Source organism: Saimiri boliviensis, chromosome 1, assembly GCF_048565385.1.
Source record: "Saimiri boliviensis isolate mSaiBol1 chromosome 1, mSaiBol1.pri, whole genome shotgun sequence".
In the NCBI taxonomy this organism is placed as follows: Eukaryota; Metazoa; Chordata; class Mammalia; order Primates; family Cebidae; genus Saimiri; species Saimiri boliviensis.
In genome coordinates this window covers 259,448,979-259,466,241 of record NC_133449.1, presented here as the reverse complement: position 1 = coordinate 259,466,241, position 17,263 = coordinate 259,448,979, and the positions used below count along the sequence as shown (strand labels likewise).

Here is a 17,263-nt window from a genome sequence, read left to right as displayed (position 1 = left end):
ATGCAGGTGGCAGAGCCTCAATTTATGCAAAGTGCAAAGTAATTGTGGAGACTGATTATTAACATGAGTTTCTCAGAACGAAATGGCTGTGAATCTTCTGGCTCGGCATAGATCTTGCTATGTAGCTGGAGTCTGATGAAATAACAAATTACATAATAAGGACAGCTGTGTGGGCTTAAATGAGGTACTGAATCCAATGTGGAAATAGAGTAGCTTATCAATAGCTCACTGACCCAGCAGGACAATCAGCACCAGTCTGAGGTGCGTTGCAGAGAGAGTCAGGCGCTGGTGTCAGGTCAGACTTGCTCTGTAGACTGAGAACTGGATTTGTGATAGGAAATGGAGATACCTCTGTGTCATATAAAAGTATACATGCTTATTGTAAAACATGACACAATATATAAAGTAAAGGCAGAAGTTCCTCATGACCCACTTTCCAATTCTTGAGGGTTGTGAATCATTGTGAATTGCCTGGTAGCTAGGTTTCAGAACTGTTTTCTACACTACACATGTGTATGTGTCTATTTTACAAAAATGGAATCATCTTGTTTTATTACTGGCTTTTATTTTAAAAATATTTCATACAGACATTTTTGCATATCATTACATATATCTACTTCATCCATTTAAATGATTTAGCCATTAGTATTTCATTGTTTGTTGCTAATCCTCTAGTTAGACTTTCAGGCAATTTCCAGTTTTGTCTCGTTTTATTTTTGCCATCTGAAGCAGCCAACAGAAATCCCTCTCCTTTGTAAACTTACCTGTTTGTTTCTTAGAATAAATTCCTAAAATAAAATTTGAGTGAAATGGCTTGTACTTTTAAAACATCTTACCACATTTCTCTCTAGTAAGAAAGTGTGACTTTATTGTTTCACCAACACTGCTCATTTCCTTACACCTCTTGCCAAAACTATTATCAATCTTTTAAAAATGTGTCAAACTGAGAATTTTTTTAAAGGAATATAAAATTATTTATTAACCACTGTTCACCAGTATTTACAATAAAGTAAACAATATACAGAACCAGTAAAGCAAGTAACTGAAAGACTGAGCCTACATGGAAGGAATGAGTTGGAGTAAAGAAAAAACATGCAGGTCAACAGGTTAGATTACAAAAGGTTGTTCATACATTTATGTCAGCAAGTCATAAACTGCCAACATCTCCATCTGATTAGGTTTCTATGAACCAAATCTTAAGAAGTTCCGTGAATCATGACCTTTTAGTCAATGTAGCAACAGGGATTTCAACAGTTTGTTAAGGAATGGCCTTCTAGCAGATTTTTCAATGTTCATTTAACTTAGTTTTATTTAGCTAACGAAAACACACTAGCACTTGTCTAGTTTCCTCATATGGATGGGGAAACCTCCTGTAATGGTAGTGATAAGTTTTCCTTTTAGGAATTTTGCCAACAAAAAACTGCATTTATATAGATGCTTTAAAATTATCCAATTTAAACTGTCCTATTAATTAAAATCACTTACTTCTTCCCATACTTGAAATGTATGGCTTCAGGAAAAATTTTAATTTAACTTGAAGTGATTAGCTCTTATTTTGCTCAGAACAATGGCATCTCAGAAACATGGGTTTACTTGTGACTTTTTGGTGAATGTTTAAAAACAACAAAAAAATTTTACATATGCATTTTATGTATAGATACATACACACACACACACACACACACACACACACACACACACAAATATATAAAAAACCCAGAATGGTCCTTAGGCTTATGAGAACACAAATTTTGATTTAGTAATGGCTATGCACATTTCCCCTAACATTTAGAAAAGCTGTTAATGCAGAGAAAATAATATACCATGGTATCAAATGTTCTTTTCTGATCAAGGAAGCAATTACAGAAAGCTTTTATTGATTGGTTCAAAGTAACCAGTGCTATGGATGCAAAAAACCCCCAACAACTCTTCCAACACTACTTTCAAAACGAACATATCAAACTTGATTTTCATTGGATGTAGTTATTTCGTCACACTAGTAAACCAAAAACAAGACCCAAATTATATATATATACACATATATATATACAAATATATATACGTATATATATAAAAAAGTGAACAATTATTGAGCTTCATCTTCTGGACAAGAATGCCAAGTTAGTCTTTCTTCATAAAAAGCAATTACAATTTGAGGACACTTCATATTTGCCTCTTTCGCCAGCACCAAGTCTGCCTCATCTGAATCTTTCCATTTCATGAGAAACATCAATTCTCCACTGCTGTCTGTGGCACCAATTATTCTTTCAGGATCAAGACCTCTGGCGAATCTTCTTGGTTTGTCAGCAGCATCTCTTTTCTTCTTTGATTTGCTGTCATCAGATTCACTGTCAGATAATGATTTTCTTTTTGTACCATCTTTTTCTTTGCCAGCTTTTTGAGAATTAAGAAATGCTTCAATCAACTCTGGACAATCTAAATTTTCTTCAGGTTCCCAAGTATTGTCAGCATCTGTAAATCCCTTCCACTTCAGGAAATACTCCACTTTCCCATTTACTACACGTCGATCTAGTACTTTTTCCACCACAAATTCTTCAGGCTCTGCCTCTTGAACTTTTTTACTCTTTCCATTCTTTTTCTTTCCTATTTTTTGCAATGTATTTTTATTGGAGGCCATTATTTATTGCAGACTTGAAGAGCTATTATTCACCGCCTCCGAGCTGCTCCGGGTCGCGGGTCTGCGGTGTCTTCCCAAACTGAGAATTTTAAAAAATGCTCTTTGATGTTTTATTTTGCATTTTAGTTATATTAAATATCTTGGGATTTACATTTTAATAGATTGTTTCTATAACATAATACTTACAATACTTGTAATAATTTGCAATAATCATAAATAAACGTTTATTTTTTGAGATGGAGTTCCGCTCTTGTTGCCCAGACTGGAGTGCAATGGTGTGATCTTGGCTCACTGCAACTTCCACCTCCTAAGTTCAAGCTATTCTCCTGCCTCAGCCTCCCAAGTAGCTGGGATTACAGGTGCCCACCACCATGCCCAACTGTTTTTTTTTTTTTTTTTTTCATATTTTTAGTAGAGACGGTTTCACTATGTTGGCCAGCTAGTCTTGAACTCCTGACCTCAGGGGATTTGCCCACCTTAGCGTCCCAAAATATTGGGATTACAGGCATGAGCCACCGTGCCTGACTGGGAATAAGCATTTCTTGATGTAACTGAGAAGTTAAAAGTACCCCAAACACAAAATATCTATAAATTCATAACAAAACTAGATAAAAATCAACCTCTTACCACATCTGCCAATTCCATTAGAATTAAGTATGTCTTTTCATCACATGAAACAGACATAAAGAGTCACATAGAAGAAATTACTAAATAAGATATTCTTTAAGGGCTCTAGCTTTAGAACTTTGTGAATAAAATTTAGATCAACATTTTTTTTTTAAGGTCATGATTTGGGCCCAGAGGGAAAACCATAGGAAAACAAATAGAAAACTTTTGACAGACACATTATTATTATTATTAGTAGTATTAGTATTAGTATTTTGAGATGGAGTCTTGCTCTTGTCGCTCAGCCTGGAGTGCAATTACATGGTCTTGGCTCACTGCAATCTCTGCCTCCCTAGTTCAAGCAATTCTCATGCCTCAGCCTCCCAAGAAGCTGGGATTACAGGTGCCTGCCACCATGCCCAGGTAATTTTTGTATTTTTAGTAGAGATAGGTTTCACCATGTCGGTCAGGCTGGTCTCGAACTCCTGACCTCAAGTGATCTGCCCACCTTGGCTTCCCAAAGTGCTGGGATTATAGGCATGAGCTGCTGCGCTGAGCTCAAACACATTATTATTTGGTCATATATGTATTATATTTTGTAGTTAGTGCATCACGGACCACCTAACATGACAGATATTTGGCAGAATGCTCTGGCACACTGGTGAACTCCCATTAAATTCTTTATCTCCCCTACATGCATGTGTGATGACATTCGAAAGAGGGTATGAAATATATAAAACTACAGTAAACACCACTTGCTAAATGATGCATAACTGTTTTCAGTCCCATACATTTCCACTGAGATCCAGCCATATACGGCAGGGAAGAAACCAGCAAAATTGTCAAAAGTGCTTGCTCATGGTAGCTAAACTCCTCAGCATGGCACCCACACCAGCCATCAAGGAGTGAGAGTCACTTCTATGTCCCATAAATAAGAAGACTTTCGTAGTTTCTAATTTGTGGGGTAGACATGTAGACTCATCATATTTGTATTTTTCTGTTTCATAATCTGGTATATGAAATGGATTATGGTGGCTAAGTTTGCTTTTCAGGGAGAATTTTAAATACAACACAATATATGTCATTATCCATGCTCAGGAGGCCATGGCAGATTCAACAGAATTGCACACTTAGAGGTTTGAGTATGTTACCTACTCCATCATCCTGATGTTTGCATTGTTGCCATAAAATTGTGCAAGGTGCCAATGAGTCTTATAGCTCTGTTATACCACAAATCAGACTGTATGTTCAGACTGCATACAGATAATGTGGAAAAAAAAAAACAACAACCCTTGTTTTCTTTGGAGCAGGATATAAAAAGCAGAAAGACTTTGAAATTCTCTTGGAAGCTGTAAAAGTAGGCTTGACGATCACTGGGCTCATCCAATTAGAAGGCAGAGCATGGGATTGAATGACCTCACTCATCATTCTGTAACTCTGGGAAATGGAGTCCATCAACCAAACCTCCCAGTAAAAAAATATATCCTTCAATAAAAGTCCACGGAATGGATTGAAAAATGCCCTCGGCTTTCATATAAGTTGAAAACATAAGCCAGGTGCAATGGCTCACACCAACACTTTGGGAGGCCAAGGCAAAGGATCACTTGAGGCCAGAAATTTGAGACCAGCCTGGGCAACACAGTGAGATCCTGCATCTACCAAAATAAATAAATAAATAAATAATTAGCAGGCATGATACTGCACCTGCAGTCCCAGTTACTTGGGAGGCTGGGGTGGAAGGATTGCTTGAATCTGGGAGGTCAAGGCTGCAGTGAGCTGTAGTCGTGCCACTGCACTCCAGCCTGGGTGACAGAGCAAGACCTTGTCTTAAAATTATATATATATATATATATATATATATATATATATATATATATATATACCTTTACCAGTTTTTCATACTTTGTGGCTTGTGCTGTCTGCTTTCTCTTCTCTAAGGTTCTAAGGTGCTTTCTCTTCTCTAAGGAGTTGGTCGAAATTTCTTCATCAGGCCAATTCCAAAGACTCTAACCTGCTGTCAGTTGGCAACACTTGGGTCAAGGGTCAAGGGCACACTCCTATGGTATGTCAGTGTGGGGGAGGGGGGAATAGAGTGGGGTCATGTGGTATGATCAGTTATGCTTAAGTACCCACCCAAGTCTATGCCACTATCAGAAAGATGTGGTGTAGCAGATATTCCGTGTTACAATATTACACTACAGTCTTTAGTAGTGAGCAACACATTATCAAGTACATGGCTGAAGTTAAGATTGCATGAGTTGTAGTAAGTCAAGTCAGCACACTTCCGTAACTACTTCAAAGACGTGGCCTAAAGTCGAAATGGGAAAAGCCGACTACATGGATTATTCTGGATTGACTAATTGTATGGTACATGAGGAAATGTACAGTAATTTACACTGTACTGTACATTGTACTGATGGGTGACTGAACTTATAGCACTGTACAGGTAGGGCCTGGGAAGAGTTAAGTGTATCCAGCAGAGGGCTGATGGACTTGGTGATGAGGGATATTGAAGAACAATTGAAGATATCAATAAGGTAGTGTAACTGGCTCAATTAAAAAAAGAGAGACGAGGAAAATGAAATTAAAGAAGTACAATGGATCCAGAGTAGTGGTCTTCAACATATCATTCCTGAACAGTGGCATTGGCATCAATTGGAAATGTGTTGGAAATGTGTTAGAAATGTAAGTGATCAGGACCTACCAAATCAGAACTCAGGATGGGTCCCAAGTGATATGGGACCCCAGTCCATGTTTTAACAAGCCCTGAATGTGATTCTGATGTATGGGAGAATGTGAGAACTACTGGTCTAGAGAAAGGAAGCAAAGCTTAAGATCTCAGAGGTGACAGTATCATCTAAGAAGGAGGTACAGAGGCCCTCTGTACTGTTAAGTGGCTGATATGATGTGGCAATGAGAGTAGTGGCATAGATAGGGGAATGCACAAGTCGAGGTTTCAGGCAGGTCATCTGTAAGTGAGAGAGAGAAAAGCAAGCATTGGAATAAAAGGAAAAAGCAGATCCTTTTTGCTCATATCATCAAAGAAGGGGAAAGTGAGTCTTAGAAGGTGAGGAGGACATGGAGTGAGCAACATAATGAGCTATCAAATGAAAAAACAGAGAACTCTGCAGTGGTGAGCAAAGACCAGTTGGTTAAACGAACCAAACTAAGTCATCATTCCACCAGCCACAACAAACAGGAGCCAAGGGTGTCTGCCTAAGGGTCAGAGTGGAAGGGCTGCTGCCTCAGAGTAGAAAGGGCCAAGTTAAAGAGGGGAGGATTAAAAGAGGAGTTTTAGCTGGGCACAGTGGCTCATGCCTGTAATCCCATCACTTTGGGAGGCCGAGATGGGCGAATCACTTGAGGTCTGGAGTTCAAGACCAGCCTTGCTAACATAGTGAAACCTGTCTCTACTAAAAATTCAAAATTATTGCTGGGTGTGGTGGCGGGCTCCTGTAATTCCAGCCACTCAGGAGGCTGAGGCAGGAGAATCGCTTGAATGTGGGAGGCAGAGGTTGCAGTGAGCCAAGATCATGCCACTGCACTCCAGCCTGGGTGACACAGCAAGACTCTGCCTCAAAGAAAAAGTAAAATAAAATATAAAATAAAATAACATAAATAAAATTTAAAGGCGAGTTTTTACCCATTCACAACAGGGATTCTTAAGCCTCCATTAAAGAAAGCTGGGCTTGGGGATGAGTAGAATGTAGTTCAGTGGTGGAAGTTGTCCACAAGCCAACATGAATAACACAACTCAAGAAAAGAGAATGGTAAACTGGGAGGTTGGATCAGTGAAACAGCAAAGAGACAAACAATAAGTGAAGGCAGTTAGTCTGGAGGATTGAGAAAAATGCACATGTGCAAATAAGGTACAATTTAACTTTCAAACACAATGTTATATTGACACAAATTCCTTCACTACCAGCAAGAATAAAGTGCTGGCACGGGGAAGTGGTTGCTGGTTTTCCAGAGATTACAATCACAACTTTGGGGTCCATTTAAAGCAGGGGTCCCCAACACCCAGGCTGTGGACCGGTACTAGTCCATGGCCTGTTAGGAACTGGGCCACAGAGCAGGAGGTGGGCTACAGAGCAGGAGGTGAGCCACAGAGCAGGTGGGTGAGCGAGCATTATCACTTGAGCTCCGCCTCCTGTCAGATCAGCTCCAGCATTAGAGTCCCATAGGAGCAGGAACCCTATTGTGAACTGCACATGCAGGGATCTAGGTTGCAGATTCCTTATGAGAATCTAATGTCTGATGATCTGAAATGGAATAGTTTCTCCCGAAACCATCAGCACCCCCACCGCTCCCCAGCCATCTGTGGAAAAATTGTCTTCCACAAAACTGGTCCTTCCAGTCCCTAGTGCCAAAAGGCTGAGGACTGCTTATTTAGAGGACAATGAAGATTTCTGATGGTAGAGGTAGGAACTAAGATGAACCCACATGTAAAAAGGGCAGTATTGTTTAAGCAAAGAGTCATGGTCAAAGGTGGGTTCCCATTCTAATAAAGGAAAATTTTGACAACCCCAAAAATGCATTCTTGTTTATTTTATTTTTTATTTTTACTTTTAAAGACAGTTTCCCTCTGTCATCCAGGCTGGAGTGCAGTGGCCCCATCTCAGCTCACTGCAACCTCTGCCTCCCAGGTTCAAGCCATTTTCTGTCTCAGCCTCCCGAGTAGCTGGGACTACAGGTGTGTGCCATCACATCTGGCTAATTTTTGTATTTTTAGTAGAAACGTGGTTTCACCATGTTGGCCAGGCTAGTCTCGAACTCCTGACCTCAAGTTACCAATCTGCCTTGGCCTCCCAAAGTGCTGGGATTACAGGTGTGAGCCACCGTGTCTGGTTGCTATGTAGCATTCTTAAATAAGGCCCTATATTTTAATGATATTTATTTGTTTAATATGAAGAAAGAAAAAGTAGAAAAGGTTTTATAATTTAGTCAGGAATTGCTACACAAGATACAGACTTTATTTCCATGTATTTCTGAAGTTGGATACTTAAAAAAATCTCTAATCAAATTTATCCCCCTATATAATACTATTATACCAACCAAACTTATACAATAATTACTCTTGAAAAATAATAAGTAGACTGTAGTATCTAATCAATTGAAAATATAATAAATTGCAAGCAATTTGTTAACAAGGAAAGAAACTCCCCTAAAGAGCTTGAAGCTTCATAATAATTTACAGAATTCTGTTTAACTTAATATACAAAAAAATCTGCTGTGGATAAGGCATTGCTTTATGAACCCTCCACCCTTCCTCAGAGAATAAGGCACAACAATCACCAGCATTATAAATCACAAAACTGTAAGAAAATCTGAAGACAACAGATGGCACATATGCCAAAAGAAAAGCAGGTACCTTTAGGTCACTGACTTGAGTATCAAAGTAACATGAAACTGCAAATTTAAGATGTATAGCAACTAAATTTTCCTTCTTTACTAAAGAGGAATCATTTTAATAGAAGATCAACCTGAAAGAAGAAAGGAAAAAGCAAATTTCCTAAAAATTTATTTTGAAAAAAATATATCCTGTCTTTCAGTATCAGGATGATAAAAAAAAAATTTAACTCGTAAAGTGTTTTAGAATAGTATATAAACAAACTGATAGCAACTAAAACAATTTTGATGGTACATTCAGGAATTTACATTTGAAATGACATTCCTGGTCATTATTTTTTTACGTGAATTAAAATGTTATGGTTATGATCCAAGTATCAATATTTTATTAAAGTTATTTATTAACAAATATTAAATTTAGTTTTTTTTTTCAAAACAGTTAAAACACTAACACACAAGATTCTAGGCTAGAGATACTAAAAAAATACAACTTCAGTAAAGTGTTACTATAGCTAACATGTTTTAATAATTATTTCCTAAATTAATTTCTGAAATAAGCTAGATCTAATGTTAGTTACTGGATATTATAATGATGTGTCACAAGTGCTCTGAAGAAGATTCTGCCAGTAATCATAACTCATAAAGCATTCTGCAAATTAAACCAGTCAGGATCAACATTTATGAAAATAAATACATATTAGCATTAACTATACATTTGTTCAGTTAAATGATTCATATCATTTATTTGGCAATTTCACTATTTCAATATCTCAAGAAAATGTGGATCCAAATACAATGTTAACACTTTAAAAATTAGTTATCCTAAAATATGAGCTGTTTTTCATTAAGAAATGGACAAATTTCAGGTGTATTTCCAGAAAATTAACAGGATGTTAATCTAACAGAACTACTAGTAATGCCAGATAAACAGAAAAAAAACCAATAAAAATATATCATGGAATAAATAAAACTCTAATATTGCACTAGAGTTGTCATAGAAGAGAGAAATAGAATAATAAAAAGTATAATTTTTTTAAAGTTGTACATGCTTCCTGAGCAAGAGCAGAATTATAATAATTAAATAATATAAACACCTGTGTTTTTAAAAATTAATTTTAATGGTGGCTACTCTTAATTATCATCATCTGAGCCATTTGCTTCTCTATGACTGCCGTGTGGTTACCTCAGACATCAATACGAATTCCATGTTTTGAAGACATCATTTGTCTGGTTCCTGTTAAATACATAACGAATGAACAGATATGAGGTAAAGATGATGTGATTATTACATAAAGCCAGAATGGCAACGGAGAAGTTTTTCCAAATGGGCATATCCACAAACCATGACGAATCCCATCTCGGATATGGTGTGAAGTCCAGGATATAAATAACATCCAGGGAAGAAAGCACCATGAGTCTTTGAGCTTGAAAAGGTGCATAGTAAATTTCAGGGTCAGAACCACAACAGGTATCACAGAAGAACAGTGAAGGAAAGGTCTTCGTGGAAGAGTCAAAGCGGCCTGAGGGAGCAAAGTAGTAGCGAGTATCATTTCCTTTTCAGCAAACAAAATTTTATACATGCTTCTTAATATTTTAAAATATTTTCCACAGTCTATTGGACATGCAAAAGAAACATGTTCTATGCCACTTCAGAATACATATACCAAAATTACATATAAAAAAAAGAATATAAAAGTGTGAGCAGGATATCCTTTTCATTAAAAATAAAATCAAGGTCTCAGAAATATGGTGATTAATTTTTTAAGCTTCCCATTATTTGCTTAGAAAATTCACAGTATGAACATAATTTATATCCTAAGCATATTGTTTGTGTAATTTGGAGTCTTTATACAATTATCCAGGGCCTCTAAGAGTTCTGAAACAATATCTCACAACCAGATAAAATATTCTTTAGTTAATGAAGGCAAAAAGGGGAAATATTTTTAATATACCCATTTTATATTAGTTGTAAACACTTTTGAAATTTATTTACAACATTTAGAAAAATTATATTATTTTAAATATGTATTCTAAAATTGAATTGAATAAACTTCAGTAAAATTTCTAAACCACTACTAAAAAATATACTCAATATCTGAACGAGTAAAAATTTCAGGCTTAACCCTTGAATGATTAATGAGTAGGGTTTTGTTCCCACTTACTTTAAAGACTAATTTATAGCTAGATAATCCCTAAACAAAAATAAAGCTGAGGATAATGATGAATGTCTAAATCTGAATCTCCATACTTATCCTCTAAAAATATTATAAAACATGAAGGACAAATAAAATGATATAAAGTCTCAAACCCTCTGCATAAATAGAAGTCAGAGAATGCCCAAATTTGAAATTACTCGTAAGTATTAAAATGAACACCAAAACAGAGGGTTCTGTCTCTCACACTTTCATCCAAGTCAGGAAAAACTCTATTGAAGAGAGAAGAGGGGAAATCTAAGATTGATCTAAAATTAACACTAGGAAGTTCAGTTTAAGTGTGAAAATACTGAAGAGTGTCCTAGTAGGTCAGAGCATTGATTACAAGAAAAGGACTTAAAAGTGGGCCTTCAAGGCTCTGAAAGGTATTGATTCTGGGGAAGAAGACGGTAAGAAAGGGTGAGGCACCCTTTGGAGACTGGATGGTGAAAAGGAAAAGAAGTAGTAAAAGGAAGAAATTTAGTTTCCTGTCCAAACAAACAAAAATCGGACAATGTTCCCATCATGAAAAAGTTACTTATTAAAGAGACTGTACCTTGTCCCACTGTCAAATCAGACCACGCTTAAACAAGGAATCCTATAAACTCTCTCTTCAAACTAGTATACTTTACCTCCCACCTACAACTGAACATCAAAGACTTTATTTGATGCTCCTCTTTCCCTGCCTTCTCCTCCACATTTTGTTTTACTTCTACTTCATCAGAACATGGATCATTTCTATCTTATTATTCTACTTTTGTCTTCACCTTTGTTTTACAATTTTATATCCACAATATGTTAAGTTCATCATTGGTCCTTTTGTTAACACTGCCTTAACCAAGAATATGTTAGAATAAAGAATCACTTAATGTTATGAAATAAAGTGATAAAATAGAACAAATCTATAAAAAGATAGTATGGGAGAAAAATAGAAACAATAAAAATACCTTACTCTTGAACCCTGTTCCTAGAAACAAATACAAAAAAAAAAAAAAAAAACCCAAAATGATTTTTAAAAACTACAAAAAGCATATAAAAATTTATATCACAAGACTCCAAACTAAATTAAATCTCAAACAACCATATGGGGATATTAAAAAAATTGTGAATCAAAAATTCAAAAATGGAAAAAAAAAATTTAAAAACAAAGATAATAATTGATTAAACTCAGTATGGAAAAAAAATTTAAGAAATGACTATATTGCAATGTGTCCAAGGGAGAATAGGTAAAATGAAAGTTTAATAAGGCATATTGAAAAAATGAATATGAAAATTAGCTGGGTATGGTGGCCCATGCCTATGATCCCAGCTACTCAGGAGGCTGAGGCATAAGAATCCCTTGAACCTAGGAGGCAGAGGTTGTAGTGAGCTGAGAGTGTACCACTGCACTCCAGACTGGGCAACAGAGCAAGACTCTGTCTCAAAAAAAAAAAGAAAAGAAAAAATGCAGGAAATCAATCATGGGAATAAAAATGACATGAGGAAAAATGTAAAAAGAGTCAGGTAGAAAATAGCTGAAATAGAACACAGGCAAAAAGAAACAACATATGTATAATTGAAGGCCCTAAAGAAGAAAAACAAAGGAATGGAATGGAACTAATATTTAAAGCTACAATCCAAGAAAACTGAAAATAAAAACTCAAATCTATGAAAAGAGCTCATCTTAAAAAACCGACTCTAAGGGATATGCAGAAGATGGCCATCAGAAGGCAACACCTGAATGCAGCTCCCAGTGAATGAGATGCAGAGGGCTAGAGGACTTCACGATTCCAAACGAGGTGCTGGGTTCATTTCAGTGGGACTGATAGGACACTGAAAATAGCCCAGGGAAGAAGCTGCAGGGCGAGAGCTGCCCAGGGGCCAAATCAAGACGGGAGGACATGTCCCCATCTGAAACGTGCAGCTGGCTCAGAGGGTCAGGGGACTTCACCCCCTCCTCGGTGCTCTAATTCGGAATCTGTGCTTGTCTTATCCCTCCTACAAGCCACAGTCCACAAGAGCCCTGCCAGACTGTGGGGTGCTGTGGGTTGTTGATGCAAATCTGAGAAGCAGCTCCTGCTAGGAATGGCAAGTAGTCACATAGATCTGGGCGGAAGTTTGAACTAATGCCAGGGGGACAGACTGTCCACAGAGGGAGGCTGAGTTGAAAGCAGGGAAACAGACCATAAGGCCTGGCAGGCCCCATTTCCATAGAACTCAAAATATGCCCTCGCTAGAAAGCTTGGCAACAAATACACCAGTTTGACCCCAACCAGGATGATCTAGCTCTGGGAGAGATGCCATTGGGAAGGCGGGGCCGATCTCACCTGCAAACAAACTCCAGGGAAGGACCACCTACCCAACAACCTGACTAAGCCTGAGAGAGCCCAGCAATGCCCTCTACAGGCCAAAAAAGATATAGCTCCAACCTCAACAGAAAAAAAGCATCTACTGAGACTCCTCCTGAAATCACCCACCTCAAAGATCAAAGGGAGATAAATCCACAAAGATGAGAAAAAGTGCAAAAAGGATGAAACCATCAAAGAACAGAACATCTCTTCTCCTCCCATCAAGAGAATGAAAAAAGACAGAGAATGAATTTGATGAATTGACAGAAGTAGGCTTCAGAAGGTGGGTAATAACAAACTTCTCTGATTTAAAAGATCATATTCTAATCCAATGCAAAGAGACTAAGAACCTTGAAAAAAGGATAGATGAAATGCTAACTAGAATAACCAGCTTAGAGAAGAACATAAATGAGTTGATGGAGCTGAAAAACATAGCATGAGAACTTTGTGAGGCATACACAAGTTTCAACAGCTGAATCGATCAAGCAGAAGAAAGGATATCAGAGATAGAAGATCAAATCAATAAAATAAAATGAGAAGACAAGATTAGAGAAAAAAGTGAAAAAAAAATGAACAAAGCCTCCAAGAACTATGAGATTATTTGAAAAGACCTAATCTACACTTGATCAGTGTACCTGAATGTAATGGAGAGAATGAACCCAAGTTGGAAAACACTCTCCAAGATATCATCCAAGAGAACTTTCCCAACCTAACAAGGGAGGCCAACATTCAAATCCAGGAAATACAGAGAACATCACAAAGATATTCCTCAAAAAGAGCAGCACCAAAGAACATAATTGTCAGATTCACCAGGGTTGAAATGAAGCAAAAAATCCTAAGGGCAGCCAGAGAGAAAGGTCGAGTCACCCACAAAGGAAAGACCATCAGACTCACAGCAGATCTCCTGGCAGAAACCCTACAAGCTAGAAGGGAGTGGGGCCAATATTCAACATCCTTAAAGAAAAGAACTTTCAACCCAGAATTTCATATCTGGTCAAACTAAGCTTTATAAGTGAAGGAGAAATAAAATCCTTTACAGACAAGCAATTGCTGAGAGATTTTGTCATTACAAGACTTGCCTTATAAGAGCTACTGAAGGAAGTACTAAACAGGGAACAGAACAAGCATTACCAGCCACTGCAAAAACATACCAAATGGTAAAGAACAACAATGCAATGAAGAAGCCATGTCAACTAACGGGCAAAACAACCAGCCAGTAACAAAATGGCAGGATCAAATTCAAACAACAATATTAACATTGAATGAAAATGGCCCAAATGCCACAATCAAAAGACAGAGACTGGCAAACTGAATAAAAAGTCAAAATCCATCAATGTGCTCTATTCAGGAAACCCATCTCACACGCAAAGACTCACATAGACTCAAAATAAGGGATGGAAGAAGATCTACCAAGCAAATGGAGAGCAAAGAAAAGCAAGGATAGCAATCCTAGTCTCTGATAAAACAGACTTTAAACCAACAGAGATCAAAAGAGACAAAGAAGGGCATTACATAGTCGTAAAAGGATCAATGCAACAAGAAGAGCTAACCATCCTAAATATATATGCACTCAATGCAGGAGCACCCAGATATATAAAGCAAGTTTTTAATGACCTACAAAGAGACTCAGACTCCCGAACAATAATAGTGGGAGACTTCAACACTCCACTGACAATATTGGACAGATCAATGAGACAGAAGGTCACGAAGGATATCCAGGACTTGAACACAGCTTTCGATCAAGCGAACCTAATAGACGTTTACAGGACACTCCACCCCAAATCCACAGAACACACATTCTTCTTAGCACCACATCGCACTTACTCTAAAGTTGACTACATAATTGAAAGTAAATCACTCCTAAACAAATGCAAAAGAATGGAAATCATAACAGTCTCTCAGACCACAGTGCAATCAAATTAGAACTCAGGATTAAGAAAAGCACTCAAAACCACACAATCACATGGAAGCTGAACAACTTGCTCCTGAATGATGAATGGATAAACAATGAAATAAGGCAGAAATAAAAATCTTCTTTGAAACTAACAAGAATGAAGACACAATGTACCAGATTCTATGGGACACATTTAAAGCAGTGTCTAGAGGGAAATTTACAGCAATAAATGTCCACATGAGAAACAAGAAAAGACCTAAAATCGACACCCTATTGTCAAAATTGAAAGAGCTATAGGAGCAAGATAAAGAAAACTCAAAAGCTAGCAGAAGACAAGAAATAACTAAGATCAAAGCAAAACTGAAGGAGATAGAGACACAAAAAACCCTTCAAATATCCATAAATCCAGGAGCTGGTTTTTTTGAAAAGATCAACAAAATAGACAGCTAGCTATACTAATAAAAAAGAAAAGAGAGAAGAATCAAATAGATGCAATAAAAAAACGATAAAGGGGAGATCACCACCGATTCCTTGTAAATACAAACTACCATCAGAGATTACTAAAACAACTCTATGAACATAAACCAATAAATCTGGAAGAAATGCATAAATTCCTGGACACTTGCACACTCCCAAGACTAAGCCAAGAAGAAGCTGAAACCCTGAATAGACCAATAACAAGGTCTGAAGTCGAGGCAGCAATTAATAGCCTACCAACCAAAAAAAGTCCAGGTCCAGATGGGTTCACAGCCGAATTCTACCAGACAGCAAAGAGGAGGTGGTACCATTCCTTCTGAAAATATTCCAAACAATACAAAAAGAGGGAATCCTTCCTAACTCTTTCTATGAGACCAACATCATCCTGATACCAAATCCCAGCAGAGACACAACTAAAAAAGAAAACTACAGGCCAATATCCATGATGAACATTGATGAAAAAATCTTCAATAAAATACTGGCAAACTGATTGCAACAGCACATCAAAAAGCTTATCCATCATGACCAAGTAGGCTTCATCCCAGGGATGCAAGGCTGGTTCAACATACACAAGTCTATTAACATAATCCACTACATAAACAGAACCAAAGACAAAAAAAACCACATGATTATCTCAATAGATGTAGAGAAGGCCTTTGAAAAATTCAGCAGCCCTTTATGCTAAAAACTCTCAATAAACTAGGTATCAAAGGAACATATCTCAAAATAATAAAAGCTATTTAGGACAAACCTACAGCCAATATCATACTGAATGGGCAAAAACTGGAAGCATTCCCTTTGAAATCTGGCACTAGACAAAGATGCCCTCTATCACCACTCCTATTCAATATAGTATTGGAAGTTCTAGTTAGAACAATTAGGCAAGGAAAAAAAAGGGGGTATTCAATTATGAAAAGAGGAAGTCAAATTGTCTGTTTGCAGTCGACATGATTGTATATTTAGACGAACCTATCATCTCAGCCCAAATCTCCTGAAACTGATAAGCAACTTCAGCAGAGTCTCAGGATACAAAATCAATGTGCAGAAATCACAAGCATTTCTATATACCAATAACAGAGAGCCAAATCAAGAGCAAACTCCCATTCACAACTGCTACAAAGAGAATAAAATACCTAGGAATACAACTAACAAAGGATGTAAAAGATCTCTTCAAGGAGAACTACAAATCACTGTTCCAGGAAATAAGAGAGGACACAAACAGATGGAGAAAAATTCCATGTTGATGGTTAGGAAGAATCAATATTTTGAAAATGGCCATACTGCCCAAAGTAATTTATAGATTCAACACTATCCCCATCAAGCTACCAATGACCTTCTTTACAGAGTGGGGAAGAAAACCACTTTAAACTTCATATGGAACCAAAAGAGAGCCTGCATAGCCAAGACAATCCTAAGCAAAAAGAACAAAGCCGGAGGCATCACACTACCTGATTTCAAACTATACAACAAAGCTACAGTAATCAAAACAGCATGATACTGGTACCAAAACAGAGATATAGACAAATGAAACAGAACAGAGGCATTGGAGCCAATGCCACACATCTGCAACCATCTGATCTTTGACAAACCTAACAAAAAGAAGCAATGGGGAAAGGATTCCCTGTTTAATAAATGGTGTTGGGAAAACTGACTAGCAGTGTGTAGAAAGCAGAAACTGGACCTCTTCCTGATACCTTACACTAATATTAATTCCAGATGGATTAAAGACTTAAACCTAAGGCCTAACACCATAAAAACCCTAGAAGAAAACCTAGGCAAA

General features: G+C 37.2%; 1 protein-coding gene and 1 pseudogene across 5 annotated transcripts in view; both read right to left on the bottom strand.

Annotated features, from left to right (window-relative positions):
- Positions 1–950: 950 nt before the first annotated feature.
- LOC101049564 (chromobox protein homolog 3 pseudogene) lies at positions 951–2,700 on the bottom strand (annotated as a pseudogene).
- Positions 2,701–9,307: 6,607 nt separating this feature from the next.
- TMEM267 (transmembrane protein 267) overlaps positions 9,308–17,263 on the bottom strand; it is a 43,248-nt gene continuing 35,292 nt past the window's right edge. For all 5 annotated transcript variants that reach the window (XM_074386072.1, XM_010336632.3, XM_074386077.1 and 2 more), the window contains one exon: positions 9,308–10,113. In XM_074386072.1, the coding sequence (XP_074242173.1) occupies positions 9,778–10,113 (336 nt within the window). In that variant the 3' untranslated portion in view covers positions 9,308–9,777. The remainder of the gene's footprint in view (positions 10,114–17,263) is intronic.